This window comes from Lathamus discolor, chromosome 13 (genome assembly GCF_037157495.1).
Source record: "Lathamus discolor isolate bLatDis1 chromosome 13, bLatDis1.hap1, whole genome shotgun sequence".
Classification (NCBI taxonomy): domain Eukaryota; kingdom Metazoa; phylum Chordata; class Aves; order Psittaciformes; family Psittacidae; genus Lathamus; species Lathamus discolor.
Window position 1 is genome coordinate 6,799,023 of NC_088896.1, and position 20,768 is coordinate 6,819,790.

Consider the following 20,768-nt stretch of genomic DNA (forward strand, 5'->3'; position numbering starts at 1 on the left):
ACTGTAGTAGTTATTACTGAAGGCTATCTCTAAATTATTAGTAGATTTCAAGTGATAGTATGTGGACAACATGTAGTTTAGAGAAGGTAACTAGGAAAAACAGGTTCCTTAGCATTAATTTCCAAGTCCATTGGAGACTTTGATGGGTTGGGGGAGGTGGGAAATATTAATGTGACTGCCTTCATGAACTGAGACCACACACCTCCTAAGTTTACTCAGTAGATCAGTAGCCAGGTTATTACAGAGAACGCTGTCTGGAGTTTAGAAAGTGCTTGGTGAAATTACCCTTCATATGTAATTTTTCTTCTCTTTTTAAGGCCCCAGGTGTTTAAGGTATTTTTTTGTGTAGTTTTACCCATGTAGAACTTGATCTGGAAATCCTATTTTCTGTGTCACACAAAATATCTTTTGGTTTTCTAATTACTAAACCATATTGGCATTCTTTTTCTTTAATGTGTCTTTCAAACTCCAAGCAAAGGAAGCAGAAAGGCAGGCATAAAAGTCCTTGGGAAGTGTTTAATAGCTCTCTTCTATCGTGGTGCACAAACAAATGCTGATGGAATGTGAGTACACCATTCAGGAATGCAAGCTTAAAACATTTGTGTGGTCTTTTTAGGTCCTTGTGAAAAAATACATGATGAAAATCTACGTAAACAGTAAGTATGTTGGTTGATATGTTAATGCAAATAGTGTTTCTGGTATGCTTGAAATTTCTTGAAGGCACCCCAACCATGAGAAACTTAACTGCTTTTTATAATATTCTCTTACCTTGAGCAAGACTTTATAACACTGCAGGTTGTTACTTGTTTTTCATATATTCTGGATTGACCTGAGCTTTTGTTTTAAATATATCTTACCAGGTATGAGAAGAGCTCTCGTTTTATGAAAGTGGGCTATGAAAGAGACTTCTTACGCTATTTACAGAGCTTACTGGCAGAGGTAGAGCGCAGGATTCGAAGAGGCCATGCTCGATTGGCACTGTCACAGAATCAACAGTCTTCTGGGGTGAGTCTGGAGGAATTAGTCAGGCAATTTTTCTCCTAGCCACTGTCTTTGTGTTCTCTTCACCTTGTCTCCTCAGCTAAAATACAGAGTTTTCCAGAAGATTCCCATTAGATAAGTCTCTTCAGCCATTACTTAGCAGGCTGCATCTGGCCTTAATGGACAGGCCAAGTGGCTTTGCAGTCAGCAGCAGTCCTGCCTCTCTTTATACAGAATCAGTATCTGTTTTCCACCCTAGAAATCCTGTTAACCTCAGTTTACCTTCTCACCCTTAGTTGCTCTTCCACTTCACTAGTAAGCTGCATCATGATGATACAGCTGAAGTAGGGCAGTGCTGAGTTTTTCAGCAGCTGAGGGAGCTAAATCTCTGTTAGCTGCCACACTTATGCAGTAGCCTCTTCCTGCTCCAGCACCATCATTGGCAGGCAATGATGGAATTGCAGGAGTTCGAGAGAACTATTTCTGTGCAGCTTTTCTCAGTCTTGCTGTGTGCTGGAGAGCTGTTAATGGGAAGTTTAAACTGACTGGGAGAAAAATTTTACATGTTTAGTCCACTTGTTTTTTCTTATCCACTGCTGGATTTGGAGCAGTGATTGTGGCCTGCACTCTGTTTCATGACTGCTAGGGTAGCCTTACTTCTTCTTGCTGCTGCAGTTAATTGTTCTGTGCAAAGTCCAGTTGCTTCAGAAGCAGCTGTGGACAGTATCCAGTTAAGAGAGCTTATTGGCTGTGGAGTAGAGCAGAGGTTGAGGGGGAGGCAGATTTAAGTCTGTTTCAGCAGCCTACAGAGATTACACTGCCAACAAGTACTTCAGATGAAGGGAGATTCTTTTTGTACTTGTGCTCAGAAGTTAAGATTTCAGAGCCCACCGACCAGCTAAGTCATAGTGGAGCGTCTGAAAAGATATGCAATAGCTGCGTGGCAGTTTCAGGGTTTAAATTTAGGACTTTGAACTCAGATGTCTTACCTTTTATGGGCCAGGGCCTTGAATGTTTTTGTTGATTTAGGAGGAATTAGTGTGACTATAACTTGCTTCATTCAGCAGGAGAGGACTGAGCTGTGTTGAGGAGTATTTTATGTTGGACTAGGCTATTATTAGTAGGCTCTTATGGGAGAAGAGGCAGGAGGAGATTATTCCTGAAGTGTCTCTGAAATATGAGAAGACATTAATGTGTTTTAAAGCTATTTTAACTAAAAAAAAAAAAAAAGAAACCAAAACCCCAAACTGAAAGAAAATAAAGAAAAAAACACTTGCACTGTTTGGCAGGGAGCGGGACCCACTGGTAAAAACGAAGAGAAGATTCAGGTGTTAACTGACAAAATTGATGTACTGCTACAACAGGTAAGGTTTTTTCCCTCCCCCTCACCAGACATCTCTTGCTTTTTCTACTGGTTTAAAAATTACAGTTGATTTTTTTTTAAATTGTCCTTCAGATTGAAGAATTAGGTTCCGAAGGGAAGGTGGAAGAGGCACAAGGAATGATGAAACTTGTTGAACAATTAAAGGAAGAGAGAGAATTGCTGAGGTCTACGACTTCAGTAAGTAACATGTTTGTAGTGGTGTCACACTTACTTAAAAGGTTGGTGCAACACTCTGTTTATAATAACCTTATCCTTAAACTGAAGGCATGCAAATTCCATGCAGAATTTATTAGACAATAACGGGGCATTTAAATGTGTTAATCCAGTGTTAAAAGACTTTCTTTTAAAAGTTTTAAAATGTTGCAGGCAATAGTGTTTGTGTCCATACTACATGATCCATGAACATTGCACAGCAGTAACCTTTAGGGTTTATATTGAAATTCTAGTGTATTTCTCGACTGTCTGTTGAAACAGTGAATTAATTCAACCACCAGCCTTTGGTGGTAAAGCACAGCATTCCTTTTTGTGTTTCTTCATGGGCTATTTTAGCCTTTTAATTCCTTGAGACATACTCCATGGATATTCTGCAACTCCAGACGTTTCAGTTGATGCCAAAGAAATCATCTTAGGAGATTTTTGTTTTCCTTAATCATGAGAGTGCAAGAAAGCTGCAGATACGGCTATATGCATATACGTACTAACCCTCTGCTGTGAGGAGTAAGGCTTGTTTTCTGCATTCTCTAATAAACTCTTTCCTGGGGGCTTATGAGGAATGGGTCTGTGTAGCCTCTTTGCACGGCTCATCCTAGTAGGTGCAGTACTCAAAGACAAAACATGCAGATAAGATTTTTCAGCTCTCTAGTGCTTCGGATTTGATAACAGTAACAGTAAACCTCATCACTGGCTTCTGGCTAAAACTTTTTGCTTTATCAAATACTTTTATTTTTCAGACAATTGAGAGCTTTGCAGCCCAAGAAAAACAAATGGAAGTTTGTGAAGTTTGTGGAGCCTTTTTAATTGTAGGAGATGCACAGTCCAGGGTAGATGACCACTTGATGGGAAAGCAGCACATGGGTTATGCCAAAATAAAAGCTACAGTAGAAGATTTAAAAGTAAGCATCTCCTTCAGTTACTGAACATCTGCAGATTGCTTGGAGGCTTTCTATGGCAAATAAAAGGCTGTCCAGTGGACTTTGTAAAGCGGGTAAAATACTCCAAAGATGGTATATAAAAATCAAATGAAGTTCTGTACTTGCGCATTTAGCACTGTGCTTGCACTGCCATTCTTTGTTGTGATTAGATATAAGCAAAGATGCAAATTCAGGTGGGAGTTTTCTGTAGCTTTTGTAAAAAACTGTAGTGTGTTCTTGTGAGAATGACAAGCAAAAAAGGTTCTGCAAGACGAAGGATTTCCATTTCAAGGATTTTAAAATGCTTGTATGTAGGCTATTCCTTAGAAAACTGAAGTATTTTAAAAACTTAAGCTTCTACAGCCTCAGAATGTATAAAGTTACATTGGATGATTTCTCTTGAGCAATGTTCATTTCTTTCTGTGAACTTTTTTTTTTAAGGAGAAGTTAAGAAAAAGAACAGAGGAACCTGACCGTGATGAAAGGTTAAAAAAAGAGAAACTAGAGCGAGAAGAGCGAGAGAAAGAGAGGGAACGGGAAAGAGAGGAGCGGGAAAGGAAGAGGCGACGGGAGGAAGAAGAAAAGGAAAAAGAGAGGGCTCGTGATAGAGAGAGACGTAAAAGGAGCCGTTCACGGAGTAGACATTCAAGCAGAACATCTGACAGAAGATGCAGCCGTTCACGAGACCACAAAAGATCAAGAAGCAGAGAAAGAAGACGAAGCAGGTACGTGTGTGTGTGTGTGAATTTTCTTGCAACTTCCCAAAATGTAAAAATCTTATGGGGAGTTAATCCGTCAGCCTGAGTCTCATCACTGCTTTGTTAGCTTCTCCTTTTCTTCTGTTTTACTGGTTCTCAGGATAAATTCTCACTGCCTGTTCACTGTCTTCTGTCAAGTTTTGGAAGTAGATGACACCGTTGTGGTGTAAGAAGTCTTACGAGGGAGCTTTGAGTAGACATATACTTTCAAAATACAGGATCTTGCTTTTTCCTGCAGCTGGTCTTTGATTCCTAGTAGTAGATGCTTTTAAGCTGTGTGGTTGTATTCTGGCTAAGTGAAGAAGGCAATATGAAGCCAGGTCTTGCATACTGAGAAGTATACAGCATGCTAAGGCTTGTTTTAAATACTTACTTTCTGCAAATAATCGGTGTATTAGGAAGTACTGTAGTTTTACTACTGAGAAAATAACCAGCTGACATTCACATTCTTCTCTGCAATTTTCTCTGAATGTTAAGGAGTCGTGACCGAAGAAGAAGCAGAAGTCATGATAGATCAGAAAGAAAACATAGGTCTCGCAGCAGGGACAGGAGACGATCAAAAAGCCGGGAGCGGAAATCCTACAAGCACAGAAGCAAAAGCAGAGAGAGAGAACAAGACAGGAAGTCAAAAGAAAAAGGTATGTTTGTGTGAAGACTGAGTTCTGATCTTTCTATCAAGTTCTGATGTTTCCTTAGAGTCTCAAAAGCTTTTAAGTTAGTGAGTGACTGAAAGTTCTTCTTAGGATCAAACCAGATCTGGTTTTATAAGCTGTATGTGTTGCTCTTAACCAATTTGAAGCGTTTTGTTAATTCCAGTTACTGTTAATGCACTTGTGTTCATACCTGCACCCCAGTGTCCACCTCTTACTTGTCACAGCAGTTATTAAAAGCTTACCATTTTGTCTGCAAATTGTGAGATTGTGTTGTATCTTAAGACCTGTTTACGTTCAGAAAAACATAAGCCTGTAGTCAGCTTTTCATAAGAGTGAATATTTTCTATTCCTACTATTAGCAGGTACTGCTGTAGTTACCCTTTGCTGGTACATGTTTTGTGGGAGATTGGTAGCTGGGTTTTCACCTGTACCATCTGTTACTTCTCTACACTATCATGTTGCCTTTATTTTCCTTTAACAGTGCTTTTTCTCTAATCCATGAATGCAGTCCAAGAGAAATCTTGCAGACTTTCTGTAATGCTCTAAATTACAATCTCATGCCCTCTCCCCAGTCTCCTGCTGTTCTCCCCATCCTTCCCCCTTGTTGTGTTTTCTGTTTTGAGGAAGTGAGATTTGCTTTGTCAGTATTCAGGTGAGTCTCAAGGAATGCTCTATTAGTCCTTGGAATGCTTTTATAGCAGGTCATGCCACATACAACATCATTGCTGATGACTCACTGCTTCACCAAAGGCTGGTGTTCAGAAGCTTTAAGTAGGATTAAAAAAGGCTGCACAGAGAACGCTACAGATTCACATTCTGTGAAAAGACACTAATTCATTGTTATTGCTAAATTTCCCCCTTTAAAAGTCTTCTAGAAAAATGTAATACTAACTTCAGGCCTAAACTGCTGGCTCTGTTGGGGTGCTGCCTAATGCCCAGTCTGAAACAGTCGCCCCACTTCACTATTTGAGCTGACCGTCAGTAGTGGATGAAACAGTCTGTTCTCTTTCTAAGGTACTCTTGAGGTTCTCTGGAATGAAAGGTGCTATGTGCATGTTTCTGGATTGCATAGGCCTGTTTGCCCTACCCTTACTTTCCCGTATTTATCCAGCAGATCCCAAAATGTTGGTGATGCTTAATGTATTTTTCTTGCTTGACTTCCCTGGAGCGTTTTCACTTTCCTGGTTTATACTGTGGTGCATCTTTAGTATCTATTCTTCTCTCGTTTTGCTTTGCTCTTTCCAAGCAAGTGGTTCTTAGCTGCTTGCTCACTGGCAGTGGAACTGATGTTTATACTGAGATTCAGTACTGTAGCCTGTATCTGTCCATCTGTTACTTTATTCCTACCTGATACTGTGCCCTTTTTGCTGCTTTCTGAACAGATTTCTGGTACTTGGTCAAGAATGTCCTATTCAGTATTGTGTGTGTATCTGTGCGTATAAATAACCGTGTCCTTATTTATTCAAATTTGGTCTGGTTTTGAGCTTAATGGCTTTTCAGCTCTTCCCTTGATCCTTCCATAAATAGAGGAACTAGAGAACTTTCTTCAGCATCTCATTATTTTTAGTTTTAACTCTAACCAATTTCCTTGTTGGCTGTTTTATTTGCTGCTTGCTACTTTCTTCCTCCAGAAATAAGAACAGTGAGATGATGCTATGAGCTGTGATGAAAATTCCACCTGGGAAAATCAATTACTCTTTTTGACTATATGATTCTAACATTTGTAGAAGCACAAATAGGCCTTAGAGCAGGACTGTAACGCTGAAGAAGGTTGTGGTTTTCCCTTTGATGGGAAAACCTTTAAAAGAGAGGGGAAAAACCAAACCAGTAGTATTTAAGAAGCAAGCATTGAATTTCTGTGATGGAGCTGTAAACACCATTACATCCTTATGTTTGCAGTGTGGCATTGTAGGTAGGTAAGTAGTCAGCTTTAGAGGTTCATATATCTGAAGCTGGTTACCTGCTCTGCTGTTTACACAAAAAGTAGTAATGTGAAAGTTAAGTCTTATTGCAGTTACTGCTCTGTTGGGAATACTAGCCTCAGACTAATTTTCTTTAGATCCAGCATTGATCAACAGTTAATAAAAGTAAGCAGCAAAGACCTGGCTGGAACTCCTTATGGTATATAGTGCCTTTCATCTTGAAATCTCAAACTGTTTTATAAACATGAATCCCAACAGGACAAAAAGCAAGGCTTGGTTGCCCAAGACTTGCCTCCTGTTACACATTAAATTAGTGCTGTACTTTGAAAGAAGTTTGGTTTCTTGTTCATAAAACACTGTAGAATACAACAACGTTTAAGATTGTGAGGAAAAAGGTATGTGTAAAAATGGAGACACTTAATTTCTGACTCAAGTTTCAGGAACAGGGATGAGTTTGCTAAAGGCGGGAGCCACCAGCCATAAACACCAGCTGAGCATTAGCTTAATATAAACCCTCAGAACACAACTAGTGTTCAAGGAAATAACTTTGGAGGAGATGGAATAAATAGGGGGGGTTTCTTTAAGAGAAAGAAAACTTCTGTTCTGCATGTACCTTCATTTTATGAAGAGTTAATACTGGAACATGCCTTCAGCCCACTTTAACTTGGCTCTTTACCTTCCATAATCTGGATTCATACATTTATATAAAAGTAATTACGCTTGTGATCGTGTTTTTGTGTTGGTGATTAAACCTCAGCAAATACAGTCAGAACACCCTAACCCTCAGTAATACTGGATATTAGGTTTGACTGATTTTCTGCATTCACATTATCTTGGTATTTATTCTCACAAAATACATCTCAGTTGCCCACACAATCTCAATCAGGAAAAATGTGCATGTGTTGAATCAGGAAGCAAGCAAAGTCAATATTGTGTGATTATACCTAATAGATCCCAGATGAAATAATCCACCCAGTTTCAACAGCATGCTAATTGTATGTGCTTCTAAAGAAAGAAATCTTACTGGTAGAAAATAGAGAGGAGGAACTTAACTGCTTGCAGATATTCCAGGAGTTGAAAGAATTTCAGTCATTGGACTATTTGTGGAGTATACTTTGTCAGTCCTGCTTGGCACACTGGAGGTTTGCTATGGTAAACCTATTTTATTATTAAGGGGTTTAGAAGAGTTTTGTCTTTCATACCACAGTTTAATAGTAGGTTTTTGTAACCTTAAACAAAATTAACCTTCCTGACCAAATTCAAGAAACAAACAAGACACAAAACCCTGCACACTGCACATCCATAGGGCTATTAAGATCTACCATATCTACATAGGACAGAAGATAAGATTATTGGGCTGACTACTAGTCCTCTGCGGGGAAACAAGACTACTATTCCTCAGTGGATCTACGTGTGCATCGGAGATACCTATAAGACACAAAAAGACGACTTTTTAACAAGGTTAGTTAGAGTGCAAATCTACCTGCGGAGTTCAAAACCGAGGGCAGACAGATACAAAATGACTAGTTCCTCAGTGAGCTTTTTGACCTTGGTGCCTGTGTCTTCCAGGCACCATGCAGTGGATGTGCTGCTTCAGGTGAAACCTCGGTAGTGGTGTTCCTTAGGCAATTGCCCTCATTTCTGTGAGGGGCTTCACCCCTCCTTCTGATGCTGTGTTTTAAACCAAGTTGGGATGTTGCTTCTGTTTTAAAGCTTAATTTCTACTTTGTCTTCTGGAATATAAAAGTGTGTTCTGCCAGTCAAGGTGATCACATTATTTAACATAGCTTTGTCAGAGTGCTTGATCTATGTGCTCCTGTGTTGGGGATATGATATATTTATATGATTCATTTTAATTGCCCAGCTAGCAGGGAATAATCAGAAAAAAGAGCATGAATGTTGTTCTGTGTGATGGCATCTGAGAGGTTGGTTTTTTGGATTATTTCCTTTTTTCTCTCCAAAGTGTCTTTCCTGATCAAAGGTTGACTGTTATGGTATGAAATAATAAAGAATTTATATTTTTATGACATTTGCAAACACTGCATTTACAGCTCTAATACTGAATGGTTTTGTTGCCATGGAAATGTTTTTCTGGCTTCCTTCCTTCTTTGAAGATGTTTGAGGAAAAGATGAGGTTTTCAGCACTGCAGCAGACTTTTCAGTCTGAAATTGTGGGGTCCTTCCCATCTTGCTGTTCCTTTGGCACTTTTTATCTACCTTCGAAACTGTCCCCCCCACCAGATTTTTAATGAGTGGATTGTAACTTCTTGCTGCTTTTATAAAATGGAGAATTAATAATGCTGACAGTCATGTGCCAAACTGCAGTAAAGTTAGGTTTGATTGTCACTGTGATCCCCACCTTCAAAACTGATGCTTAATATTGTTTCCCCAAGTATTTGATTGTTTGGGGTTTTGCTGTATTTTGAATTGGCAAGTATTGATGTATTTGATAATGCACTGATGCATTGTCCCATCGCTCTTTTTGGATTCTCTTTTGAAGAGCTATATTTAATGAGAATTGTGACCCAAAGAAGCCATACACATCCCAAATTAAAACTTGGGGGGGGGGGGAGAGAAATAACAGTCCCATGATAAGTAAGGAAGCCATGCACCATAATGATACACTTGCCTAACTTCTTGACTGCTTCTTTACCCCACTTTGTGTGTTTCAGCAGAGAGCTGAGTAGCTGCCTCTGTCCCTTCTCTTTTCCCCACCTTCTGCTGTCCCCTTACTCTTTTTTTTTTTTTTGGTACCCTCTCCATTCCAGCCTGGTAGTCTGAAGCCAATTTCTGTAACTTTTGGAGTACTACTTACTGTTACTGCTTTAGAAAGTAATTGTCCCATTTTTTATGCAATATATATCTCACATGTGCAATGTTTTGTTTTTTTTTACTTTGAAATCCATGGTCAATGTCTTCTTTCATGGCAGAAAAGAGGGGATCTGATGATAAAAAAAGTAGTATGAAGTCCAGTAGTCGAGAAAAGCAGAGTGAAGACACAAATACAGACTCGAAGGAGAGTGATACTAAGAATGAGGTCAATGGGACCAGTGAAGACATTAAATCTGAAGGTGACACTCAGTCCAATTAAAACTGATCTGATATGACCTCAGATCAGACAGAGGTAAGTGCATTATTTCAAACTTTGATTAGGGCTTTTTGTTACTGTTTAACAGTGCAGCGTAAGTATGCACAGATGAAGATGGAACTAAGCCAAGTAAGAAGACATACTAAAGCACCTTCTGAAGGAAAAGACAGTGTAGTCCTGCAAAACATTTTGAGGTACATTGTTTTGTCTCAGCTATTTTGTAGCAGACTCGTGCCCCCCCATTAGTGTGCCTCTTTGGGACATATTTGTAATATAGTCACCATAGCAAAATTAATTTTCCTCTTTTTTTATTTTTTAGGGATTTTGTTATCGTTTTTTAAAAAAAAAAAAGTTGAACTGTTTTTGTATTTAAGTCCATATTGTGTTGGTACATCAGCAGAACCTTTTGCTTTAATACTTTAATATCGGAGGCACATGTTGGACTACTTTGTTCTCATATAAACTGCTAGTGTTTCTTTGTCAAGGATGTTTCTAGTTTTTTTTTTTTTTTTTTTGCTTTATTGCCTTGCATTCTAATGCAGTTTGTTCTGTAACTCGAGAGCCAGTAGCATTGGATTGATGGAAGTGTAGGGTTTATGAATTATTGCAGCTGACTACCATACCTCACACAGCGTTGGTGTTGTGAGCGGCCCATGAAAAGCCAAATTAAAAATCAAGGATTCAGTCAAACTAAGCAGGTACTCATGCCAGGTACTCCTTTCTCTACCCACATCCATGTTTGAATGCTGTTGCCTGTAATCTTTAAGCTTACTGTTGTGTTTTTTTTTGATTTTCAAGATAGTGAAAAGGATCTTTTGTGTATTGTGTGAATACTGTAAAAGCCGATGTTAACAGAATGGAATTTTCTTTCAACTGTGTGTAGGGATGCAGTGCTGCCCAGAATTAGATATCTTTAAAGAGTTTAAAATGCAATAAACACTACAGGTTACTTTCAATGCAATGCAAGTCTTTAAGAGGTATGTGTTTAATATTTCCTACTGTGTAGGAGAAGTTGCAGTCAGCCATAATACAGAGAGGTAGAATGGCTGATAACAGGCTTCTGAGGCAAATTAAATGCAAAGACAGATGCCACCACATGATTACAATGTTCATGGCAATAATGTGTGCTGAAAAACTGGTTGCTGGAAGTGAAACAGTTAAACACTAGGAAATAAGTACTGTATTAAAAGGAATACTGGAAGTTTTTTCCTCACTCTTGACTTGGCTTTCTTACTGTTACAGAAGGTCTTTAGTTGTATTCCTCAAATAAGGAGCTAACAGTGGAGAGTACAGCTGATAAATGAGCTTCTTGCAACATAATTTGTTACTGTAGCTTTATTATTTATGTTAGGAAGTCTTAAACACTTAATGTTGATTATTAAACCATTAATGCTACATTATTGCTTCTAAAGCCAGTCATGTTGACATCTCTGTAGAGTTAAGCTGCCAGCTAACAACTGGGCCAATATATAGGAATGACAACAAAATGCCCTTAATGCTGTCTAATTGTCTGTTTTCCCAAACTTCTGCATTATAGGACTACTCCATGAAGAGTCTGCGAAGACAGAGGAAGACAGCTTAAACTGAAGATCTGCTTTAAAATGAGGTGAAAGAAAGCTGTAGTGGCGTAGAAAAATATAAAGTTGAGTTAGTATTTTTATTTTATTTTTTTTTTATATATATAAAAGATTTAATTCAGGACTGGTGTTTCCTCCCAGAGATTTCAGAAAGATGTGTTGATACGAGCACATAATGCTACTGAGAATATAAGTCCTGTCTCCTTTTTCTTTTCTTTAAGACTTTTTAAGATAAGAAACCAACATAACCTGAACACGTGGCTTGCTCAGTGTTTAATTGCGAGTTTTCATTCTTGGACTTTAAAACACAAGAATAAATGTTTAGTATTTGTGTGAATCAAACTAAACCGGATCCCATTTTTACAACTAAGCTATTCCTAGCTTCTTGATATACGAGAAATGGAAATAAAGTATCTTTGAATTTCTGTTACAAAGCCGATTGCCTCTGTCATTGGACATTTAATATTAAGCAAGCTTCTTTCCTAATAAATCTACTCCTGTCTTCAAGCTTAGTCCATTAATTTGGATGCTTAGTTATTCTGTGGTGTTTGTGGGCTTGGGGTTTTTTGGTGCTATTAGTTAGTATTGAGTTTCAAGCCTGCTTTTTCAGCAGCTAAATGGCTTATGCTGCAGATGGTTAAGAAACTAGCAATCTCACAATATAGGCCCTAAGCCTTTATAAAGCAGACTTTCTCAGCATTGTGAAAGAGATGCCACTGCAAGTCTGCCTTGTAGCATCAGTTTGGAGTATTACTTAACAACTGTGTGAAGTTGGTGAGCATGCACGGACAGATACAAGGGAGCAGAGCCATGCCTTATTCTTTCTTGTGAGCCTGCAGCACCAAGGGAGCATAGTTCTTACTGGGAAAGGACTGCACTGTGTACTAGTGAGTCAGCAGAGACAGTGAAGTGTCTGTAAAGCACTGAATTTAAATATCTAAAAAGCATTATCCCTCATATTAGTATTCAGGACTTGACTCTATGTGCAACTGCAGCCATACATCAACAAAAAAGGCTACTGGTGGAAGTGCACTCATAAAAGGAGCTGCGTGTCAGTCCCCCTGGTGCAGAGGAGGGCAGGGGTTTTTTTGTTCTTGAATTTTACTTTTGTAAAGCAAATGCCAAACAGGGGCACAGGAGCTGAGGTGGGGTGCAATTGGAGAAAAATTAATGCAGGTGAGGCAAGTGAAATCGTAACCAAGTTCTAACTGCAGACACTGCATGAACATCTCTTCCTTTTGAGACTTGATTCAGCTACTGCCTGGCTGTGCTACTTCTTTCAGTGGCCAAAAATCTTTGTCTTGCACATATTTGTTATAGGACCTTCAGATTTGGCTGTAATGAGCATCTTCACACCAGATTCAGCTGCTTGAAAAGTATCAGCTTCACAGCTAGAGCCCAACATAAATATCATCTGGGATTTTCTAGAAATGCTGAGCAAAACAGAAGTAGGTTATTTAAGTGAGCTCTTCCATGCTTTCTCCATCCTGGTTCGTGTCCTGTCTGTTCCAGTGACCACATATCATCCCCACACACATCATACCCCTCACAAAGGAAGAGATCTAGGTACTTTAAACAACTGCTACTTTAATGGTGGTGAAGAGTAGCAATGTCAGGCCAGTACAAGTTTGTAGTGCAAGCCAAAGTTGTCCTAGGAAGAACAGTAAGTTTTGTAAACTTAGTTTCAGTCATTTATTATTCAAAGGAAAAAAACAACAAAACACAGTTAACATAACACTAGTGTGCCTTAGAGTTTATCAAACTGCATAAAACATACAAAAATATTTCTCTGAATGCATAGACTTACTGTTATTACAGTCAGATCATGATTAAAGTTTTAGTCTGATCACATTAACTGTTATTCCTGGTGGATGCTAAAGCAAGTAAAGCTTTTAAACCAGCTGCTCCCGTAGCTGAATGGTCAGTAGTCTTTACACTGATTTCCTAAACAAAGGAGCTGAAAATGAATTAGTTACTCTGAGTAACTACTACTGTTTTTCAGACAAGTTATTGCACGTAATCTAAACTAGCCACCAGGCTGTGCTGAAAAGATAGACAATTGGTAAAATAAAAACTCCTCTCCTGTGCTACAAGAAAAACAGTAGGAGCCAGAGTTAGGAAATTTTACACTTAGTACTGTGTCTTGAGCTCACCAGGAGTTGAACTGGGCTCTAAAATAGCCCAGCTCCTGGCTAGAGGAGGGCCAAGATTGAGAATGGGTGGGTTAGCAGAGTTTAAGTGGGAGAATGTATATGGGAGCAAGTGCAAAAGGGTAATTACTTTGCACTAAATGAGAATTATAAGCCTGAGTACCACAGTGCAATGCTGAACCCAGAGTTAAGGGTATGATCTTCTTGCAAAGCTCTTGCTAACCTAGCTGCAACTGTGTTGCTCCTACCAAAACACACTGATTGTACTATTGATGGTCTGAATGTCAACACCTCAGTCCAGCTCAACAACAGCGAACTGCATCAGCTGTGTGGAAACTCTGCTCTAGTGTAGCTTAAAAAAGCAGAGATGGAAGGAAAATCAATACTATTGGGGGAAAAGAAAAGCAGCACCAGCTCTTACCCAGAAAAACACAACTCCCTTCACCCCCCTCAGTACCCAGTTAAGGGGCCTGCTGCAATGGTCATTATGATAGTTTTTTGGTAAAAAAAAAAAAAAAAAAAAAACCCTAAATGCTTCCTAAGGTGTAATTTTGCAGACTACCACGTTAACAGGAAAAGCTTCACGTTAATGCTCCTGCAATGCTGCAACTTAAATACCTTGTTCAGACAGAAGGGGGAGTGACTTCAGGGTGTTTTTTAATGCTGACTTTTGCCATTCATAAAACCATAGGTGGATGTTTTCATTACTGACTTGCTTAAATCTAAGTTAAGTTTAATGTAGTTTAACCACAATTCGTTACCCCCTAGCCCCCCAAAATGAGGTGGAAGCACTTGGAGGCATTCAGCCCTTTCAGCACTCACCCAGCTAAAACTATGGACATTACGTAAAAGTGATAGTAGACTCTGCAACATGTAAAGTTACAGGTTAGTTATTTGCTAATGGTTTAGTATGGCTAATCAAGAGTGTGGGATGCTCCTCATAGCTGTGATACCTCAAGAGTATACTGTTGTGCTTCTGCTTCTCACAGGGCAGAAACTAACCACGCACCCTGTAACTGGTCTGAGAGGGTGGGCTGTAAGGACATTACCTGACTTAACAGGACTGGCTTTGGAGTAATGCACAGTCTCCTTACACCCTCAGGGAAAATAATTAATTAAAACCATGGACATGGATTTGTGATCCCTTCCCTGGCTCCTCAAACAGAAAGGCTTTCAGCCGAACACTTTAACTTGCTTTGGGACTTAATTGAGCATTAAAGAGGCTGCTGTAGTTGTGGAGGTGGAACAATGCCATCACTTAAGCTACAATATGGGAAAGAAACATTTGAATGTGACACTTTCTCCACTTATTTTCAGCCCAGTGAAGTTATTTCTTGTGACACTATGTGTCACTTCGGAGCATTAAATATTTCCAGCCCTAGCAGGCAGCAGGCAAGACAACATACCTTAGCAAGGCTTTGGGAAGGGGCAAGAGACTGACTAACTTATACAAAGACTTGCAAGTTTTACATCAATAGAGAGCACCTGTTCATGGTATGCCAGATACCCTCTGATGTTTAACTTAATCAGGAAGTTTAAAGAAATATATATATGTATATATATATACACACACAGAGTTTCCTGAATCTTTTCCATGAGTCCTATTTGATCAAAGAGTGGAGTAAACACACTTTTCACAGCAGTGATTATTAAGTCTTTCCTGCCCTCTGTTGTCAAATACAACCAATAAACCTCACTGAAAGACATTGGAAGCATGTGATTTTAGTAGACGAATGAGGTATCCCGTATCTGAATCCAGTATCAATAAAAAAATAAAAGCAAAAGGGATATTAAATACAAAAGATAAACTATTAGTTAAAATAGTAACCCTAACAATAACTTAAGGTTTTACACACGCTTAATTTACTGCCTTCCAAAGGCAGCAGCATCAGAGAATTACCAGGTTTCCATCCTCCAGCTGCACTGGAAGAGTCAGTACGTCAGCTTTGATGCTCTGCTGTTGTAGCATGGCCTCTCCATCAAAGTGGATGCAGTGTTTCGGAAAGGAGAGCCATCACTTTTCACAAGGACTAACTCCAGCTCTTGGAAGTCCTGAAGTCTGGCAACATCCTTGTCCTTGTAAAGAGCAGACAGAACGATGCATTACTCTAAACAGACCTGGTTATTATTTGTAATAGCCAAAGGCAGTAAAAACTAAAATTCCAGGGAGGTCACACCTCCACACACATTCATTCCAATGACAGGAATAAGTAACAATGGGAAGAAATCTGCTCTTTCTTTTAAAGCATATTTAGGTTTTTTTCCTACTTTAACTACACAATTATTTCTCCTTGAACCTCATTATGATTTGCCTGCACTTCTACATGTTACTTAAATAAGAGTTGTGACCAAATTTCATTTCCAGACCCCAGGAAGCATTTTGGGAACAGAAAAGCATGTTAATTTGTTAATGACATCTTTAAGTTCTTCACATGCCAATTTGGGGGGGGGGGTTCCCCCTTACTATTTGTCCCTTTTAGGCAAGCGAACGGTGAAGTAGAACATGGCAATTATGTTAAAAGCACACTAATGCACTGCTTCTGATACATTAAAAAGTCAAGCTGTACTAGTTTCATCCTGAAATAGGAGGCGACATACTCAGCCCTTATTTCAACAAGGATGTTTTTTGGTAAATTACGAAGTTCTAAGAAAAGTCCAACATCCTTTTGGATTTGTGAGTTTAAGCCAGTTCGGTTTTAACACAAGGCCATGTTTTGTCAATTTTCATTACAAAAATACCTTCTCTAATGACTGCAAGTCAAATGAAGCTGATTTCATTTCTTACCTTTCTTACGAGTGTATTGGGTAATTTCCTGATCTTCTCAACTTGCTCTGGATTAACTCCCAATTCACAGCAACTCACTCTGAGCAGATCTTGGTAGGTCAGTTCTTGTCTGTCCAGTTCAATTTCAATGAAGTCGCTGTCTCTGAGGTTCTGGACTCTCACCTTAAGCACGAGTTCTGATTTGAAAACAAAAATATTAAAACCAAAAGACCAAACCAAACCAAAGAAACCCCAACCCAAATCTAACACTATCTACCATTATCTTTTGAAGTCAGGTTTTATAACGCTCTACTTACTATCTCATTGAGCAGTTAATAGAAGCTTCCATTTGAACAGCAAAAATACACAGGGAAAACATGTTTAGAATGTTAAAAATCTAATCCATCCAGTTCCAAATCAAGTTGTGACCAAACTACCAGAAATGTATTTCATGCTGTGTCATACGATGCAAAATCTGAATTGCTTGGACTGATCTTTCCATTAGTTTGCAAAGTATTACCATGTTTAAAACACTGTAATATTTTACTTAGCACTGCAGGATGTACTTTAGGCCAAAGAATTCAACATCTATGCCTCTATTCCACATGAGTCAGAAAGTGGAATGATTCTTCATCTTTGACCCAGTAACGAAAACATGGAACAGAATATAATAGAAGAATGCGAAATTACATTTCATTACCTTGCATGTTATACGGGAAAGTTCCAGTAAAGAAAAAGGGCTGGAATGATGGTGCAGGGCCAGTGGGTGAACTGGTGGTTCGCAGAGGTCTGGCCTGTTCGAGTGCTGCCAGCGCAGGTGATGGGCAGATGGGGCCATTGGGGGCCACTGGCCGGGGGACATTGTGTACCACTGGTGTGGGAATGTTGGGTACCAATGGCTGGGGGACACTGGGCACTGCTGGCTGGGGGCACTCCGGGGCTGCTGGAGGTGGTGGCGAGGTGGGCAGCTGCTCTGCAATGGCTTGTGCAGGGAAGTCATCTTCGCTGTTGCAGGATGTAGGGGTGCAGATGCTTTCAACCTGAGCTGCTGATGAACAAGGGCTGGTTTCACACTGGGAGGCAGAGGAGATGGAAGCGCTTTCATTCTGGGATCCTGCCGGGCTGTCTGGAATGCTTTCTTCAGTGTAAACGTAAGGGAATGGAGGGCTGGCCAAGTAGTTTGCAACAATTGGCAAATTGAAATCCTTCATTCCTTGACATTCCGTTTCTTCCTCTACTAATGAAGTTAAAAAATGAGATTAGGGGATGAAGAGAGAAAAAAATCCCACCATATTATTATCAAAGAATAACAGAATCCCAGACTGGTTTGGGTTGGAAGGAACATTAAAGCTCATCCAGTTCCAACCCCCTGCCATGGGCAGGGGCACCTCCCACTAGAGCAGGTTGCTCCAAGCCCTGTCCAACCTGGCCTAGAACACTGCCAGGGATGAGGCATATTGGATAGATCTTTCTCATTTTGAATATAATTTTCCTATTGTGTCCTAAAACATCATCATTCTGATGAAGATGCTAATGTATCACAAGCATGTTAACAGCTGAATGGCAAGTAGCTGTAGAATGAAAGAAAAATCTACAGACTCCTACAATATATTGTGTTTTTTAAAAGCAAAGTGGGAAAAAAATAACCATTGAAGGACACATCATTTCCACCAGTGTTATTCCATTGCTGTCAAAGGAACTGTATGACCAGTAGTTCTTTGCTAAAATTCATTTTATAATGCTTTTACTAACAGTGCTGTAAATAGTTTGTTATGACTCATGCCAGTGATTTAAACTGAGTATTTCTTCAGGTAAGTGACTATCTGATGTAATACCCAACCCAACTCTTCTCTTGCCTTAAAGTACTGCAGCAAATGCCATTCTTGGCCTGACTTGAGGATTACAGGACATTGATACTCAAGGCAGTTCAGAAAGATCTGCTCAACAGCCCTACACTCCCAGAATAAAACTATTTAGGGGAATATAAGTGATATGTGTTATTCCCCAGGAAATACATGAAAGCTGGACAGAAAAACAAGGTAACTACAGCGTTCACACACACTTGACAGTTTAGAGGTTAACAACAGAACTCAAGTCATCTTCCATGAACTAAGGCAAAGAGATGAGCACCTTGTCCAAAGAACACAAAAAATGCTCATGCAAATAACATGCCATTCCTGCAGTGGTGACTGTTGTGACCTCAGTTGTGATTTAGCTGCAATTTCATTTAAGATAACCATGAACTGTTAATGTAAGAGTGCATCATAATAAAGAGCAGTTTATGTGCAATTAGCAGGAGATAGAAAGGTAACGTTTCCAAAGGTGAGTTAACATTTCCAAAGGTGAAGCACTTAAAAATCGATCTGGAGCACAGTCCCCATATGCTGATGGAAATAGGCACTAACAGTGTGCAAGAGTGTCTCATACATCTAACCAGGTTTCCTGCACATAGGGAAAGTGTAAGATGACACAGCTATGGAGCAAAAATCAACCATACTGCAGCAAGTCGCAGTGTAACATGCTCAGAAGCAGTAACCTCTGAAATGCTGCAGTTGTTTTGAGTGGATTTGTAGCATTTCTTATGGTCAGAGAACGTAAGAATGCAATGGTGAAAGCCTCTCTTTGCAGCCCACATGCTACCTGCTGCTTAATGACAGCAAACAGGACTGCAGCAGCGTGTTTCCAAAGTACACAGCTCTTCAATCTCCTGATGACACCGTGCAGAATAAAAGGCCTTCCTACCTGAAAACTCCATGTCTAATTGCCATACTAATAAAGGTATGAATTACAGTTATAAATCAGAGCTATCTAGTGAGACACAAAAGTCCTAACCAAAGTTTTGCCAGTCTACTGCCTCAGCTAAAAGCACTAAAACCGGTTTAGTCTTTAGTCCTAGAATCCCAGGTGACCTTTAAGATGGGGACGGTACCTCCCAGTATCTTCCGGATGTCTGGTTTGGCAGTCAGCTGTGCAGCCAGCTCTCCTTTGGCCGTGAGGATGTGCGGATCTGCTCCAGCTTCCAGCAGGCAGGACACCACTTGCACATGGTTCCGCTTACAGGCCCAATGCAAGCAGGTCCTGCAGGCAAGGAAGGAGAGGTTGCACTGTCAGCTTCAGATCTGTGGTCCCTGCTCCTAGGATCCAGAATGGTTTGGGTTGGAGGGGACCTTAAAGCTCATCCAGTTCCAACCCCCTGCCAGGGGCAGGGACATGTTCCACTAGAGCAGCTTGCTCCAAGGTCCTCCTCACACCCCCATCCTAATTCACCTGAATTATACACAAAGCGACAGTAACTGGGAATAAAGTTTCCTTCACCGCATCCCTTGTTAAAGCTATGCATCTATTTCAAGTTCTGCAGGGCAAGGCCCTGTTTTGCCTTGCTACAGCGTGAAGAGCGACTGCTGCTGTCCCAGTGAGCCCTGCTGGTGAATGATACAATCACCCAGGCTGGACAAGCCCTCTAACATCAAGTCCAGCCTTTACCCCCGCTGCCCCATGGCACTGAGGCCTCGTCTCCACAGTGTGCGAACACTCGCAGGGACGGTGAGTGCAGCACTGCCCTGTTCCAGTGCCTGAGCACCCTCTGGGGCAGGAACTGTTCCTCAGCTCCACCTACACCTGCCCTGGTGCAGCTTGAGGCCGGTTCCTCCTGTCCCATCCCTTGTTCCTTGGGAGCAGAGCCCAGCCCCTCCTGGCTCCATCCTCCCTTCAGGTAGCTGTGCCATGAGGCCCCGAGCAGGGCTGTGGTGCCCGGTGGCAGGGCACTGCCCTCCCTTCACCATGATCCTCTTTGGCCCTAAACCTCAAAGCCTCCCCAGATTAGCGCTTCCTCTCCCGTCAACAGCACAACCCGAAGCCCCCGACACGGCTCTCCCGCGCCAGGCCGGGGGTGCCCAGCACCCGGCCCCCCCCCGGCAGCCCGTGCCCCGCCGCCCCTCACCAGCCGTTGATCTCGTTGCGGGCGTTGACGTCCGCGCCCGCCCGCAGCAGCCGCCGCACCTCCTCCGCGTCCCCCAGCGCCGCCGCCTCCCGCAGCCGCTCCTCCAGCTCCCTCGCCTCCGCCGCGCCGCTCATGGCCGGGCCCGGAGCGCACCCGGCCCCGCTCGGGGCCCTTCAGGGGGCGGCGGGGGCCGAGCTGCCTCCTCCTCAGCTCAGCTCCGCTCCGCCGGGCCCGGCCGGCCCCGCCGCCCGCGGCCCCGGCCCTGCGCTCTGGACGCCGCCATCTTGTGCCCGGGGCCGAGGCGGGGGGGGCCCGACCCCGAGCGGCGGCGTGAGGCGGTGCCGGGCGGCGTGGAAGCGACCGGAGCCCGGCTCCTGCCTCCGAGCCCCCCTCGCCGTGGTGTGGCCGCCCCGGCGGGGCC

The 20,768-nt window shown here is 41.4% G+C and overlaps 2 protein-coding genes across 9 annotated transcripts in view; one reads left to right on the forward strand and one right to left on the reverse strand.

Annotated features, from left to right (window-relative positions):
- Window positions 1–12,014, forward strand: part of LUC7L3 (LUC7 like 3 pre-mRNA splicing factor) — a 19,213-nt gene extending 7,199 nt beyond the window's left edge. Inside the window, exons 3-13 of one of the 6 annotated variants that reach the window (XM_065693302.1) lie at window positions 617–656; window positions 861–1,005; window positions 2,271–2,345; window positions 2,438–2,542; window positions 3,316–3,477; window positions 3,937–4,220; window positions 4,731–4,891; window positions 9,759–9,899; window positions 10,005–10,110; window positions 10,549–10,614; window positions 11,454–12,014. In XM_065693302.1, coding sequence (XP_065549374.1) covers window positions 617–656; window positions 861–1,005; window positions 2,271–2,345; window positions 2,438–2,542; window positions 3,316–3,477; window positions 3,937–4,220; window positions 4,731–4,891; window positions 9,759–9,899; window positions 10,005–10,110; window positions 10,549–10,573 — 1,244 coding nt within the window. In that variant the 3' untranslated portion in view covers window positions 10,574–10,614; window positions 11,454–12,014. Of the gene's footprint in view, window positions 1–616; window positions 657–860; window positions 1,006–2,270; window positions 2,346–2,437; window positions 2,543–3,315; window positions 3,478–3,936; window positions 4,221–4,730; window positions 4,892–8,163; window positions 8,290–9,758; window positions 9,953–10,004 lie in introns of those variants that run through there. The other 5 variants (XM_065693301.1, XM_065693303.1, XR_010615713.1 and 2 more) reach the window with 5 other exon arrangements.
- A 1,046-nt stretch (window positions 12,015–13,060) lies between these two features.
- LOC136021273 (ankyrin repeat domain-containing protein 40-like) lies at window positions 13,061–20,630 on the reverse strand. Of its 3 annotated transcripts, XM_065693310.1 has the most exons (6): window positions 20,348–20,630; window positions 19,337–19,485; window positions 17,108–17,644; window positions 16,429–16,604; window positions 15,544–15,719; window positions 13,061–13,144 (listed from the first exon to the last, which is right to left on the reverse strand). In XM_065693310.1, the coding sequence occupies exons 1-5, from the start codon at window positions 20,479–20,481 to the stop codon at window positions 15,576–15,578; spliced, it is 1,140 nt and encodes a 379-aa protein (XP_065549382.1). In that variant the 5' UTR covers window positions 20,482–20,630; the 3' UTR covers window positions 13,061–13,144; window positions 15,544–15,575. The 3 variants fall into 3 exon arrangements, with proteins under 3 accessions (XP_065549382.1, XP_065549383.1, XP_065549381.1); XM_065693311.1 differs by having other exon boundaries at window positions 13,061–15,719; window positions 17,108–17,641; XM_065693309.1 differs by having other exon boundaries at window positions 13,061–15,719.
- Between the last annotated feature and the right edge of the window lie 138 nt (window positions 20,631–20,768).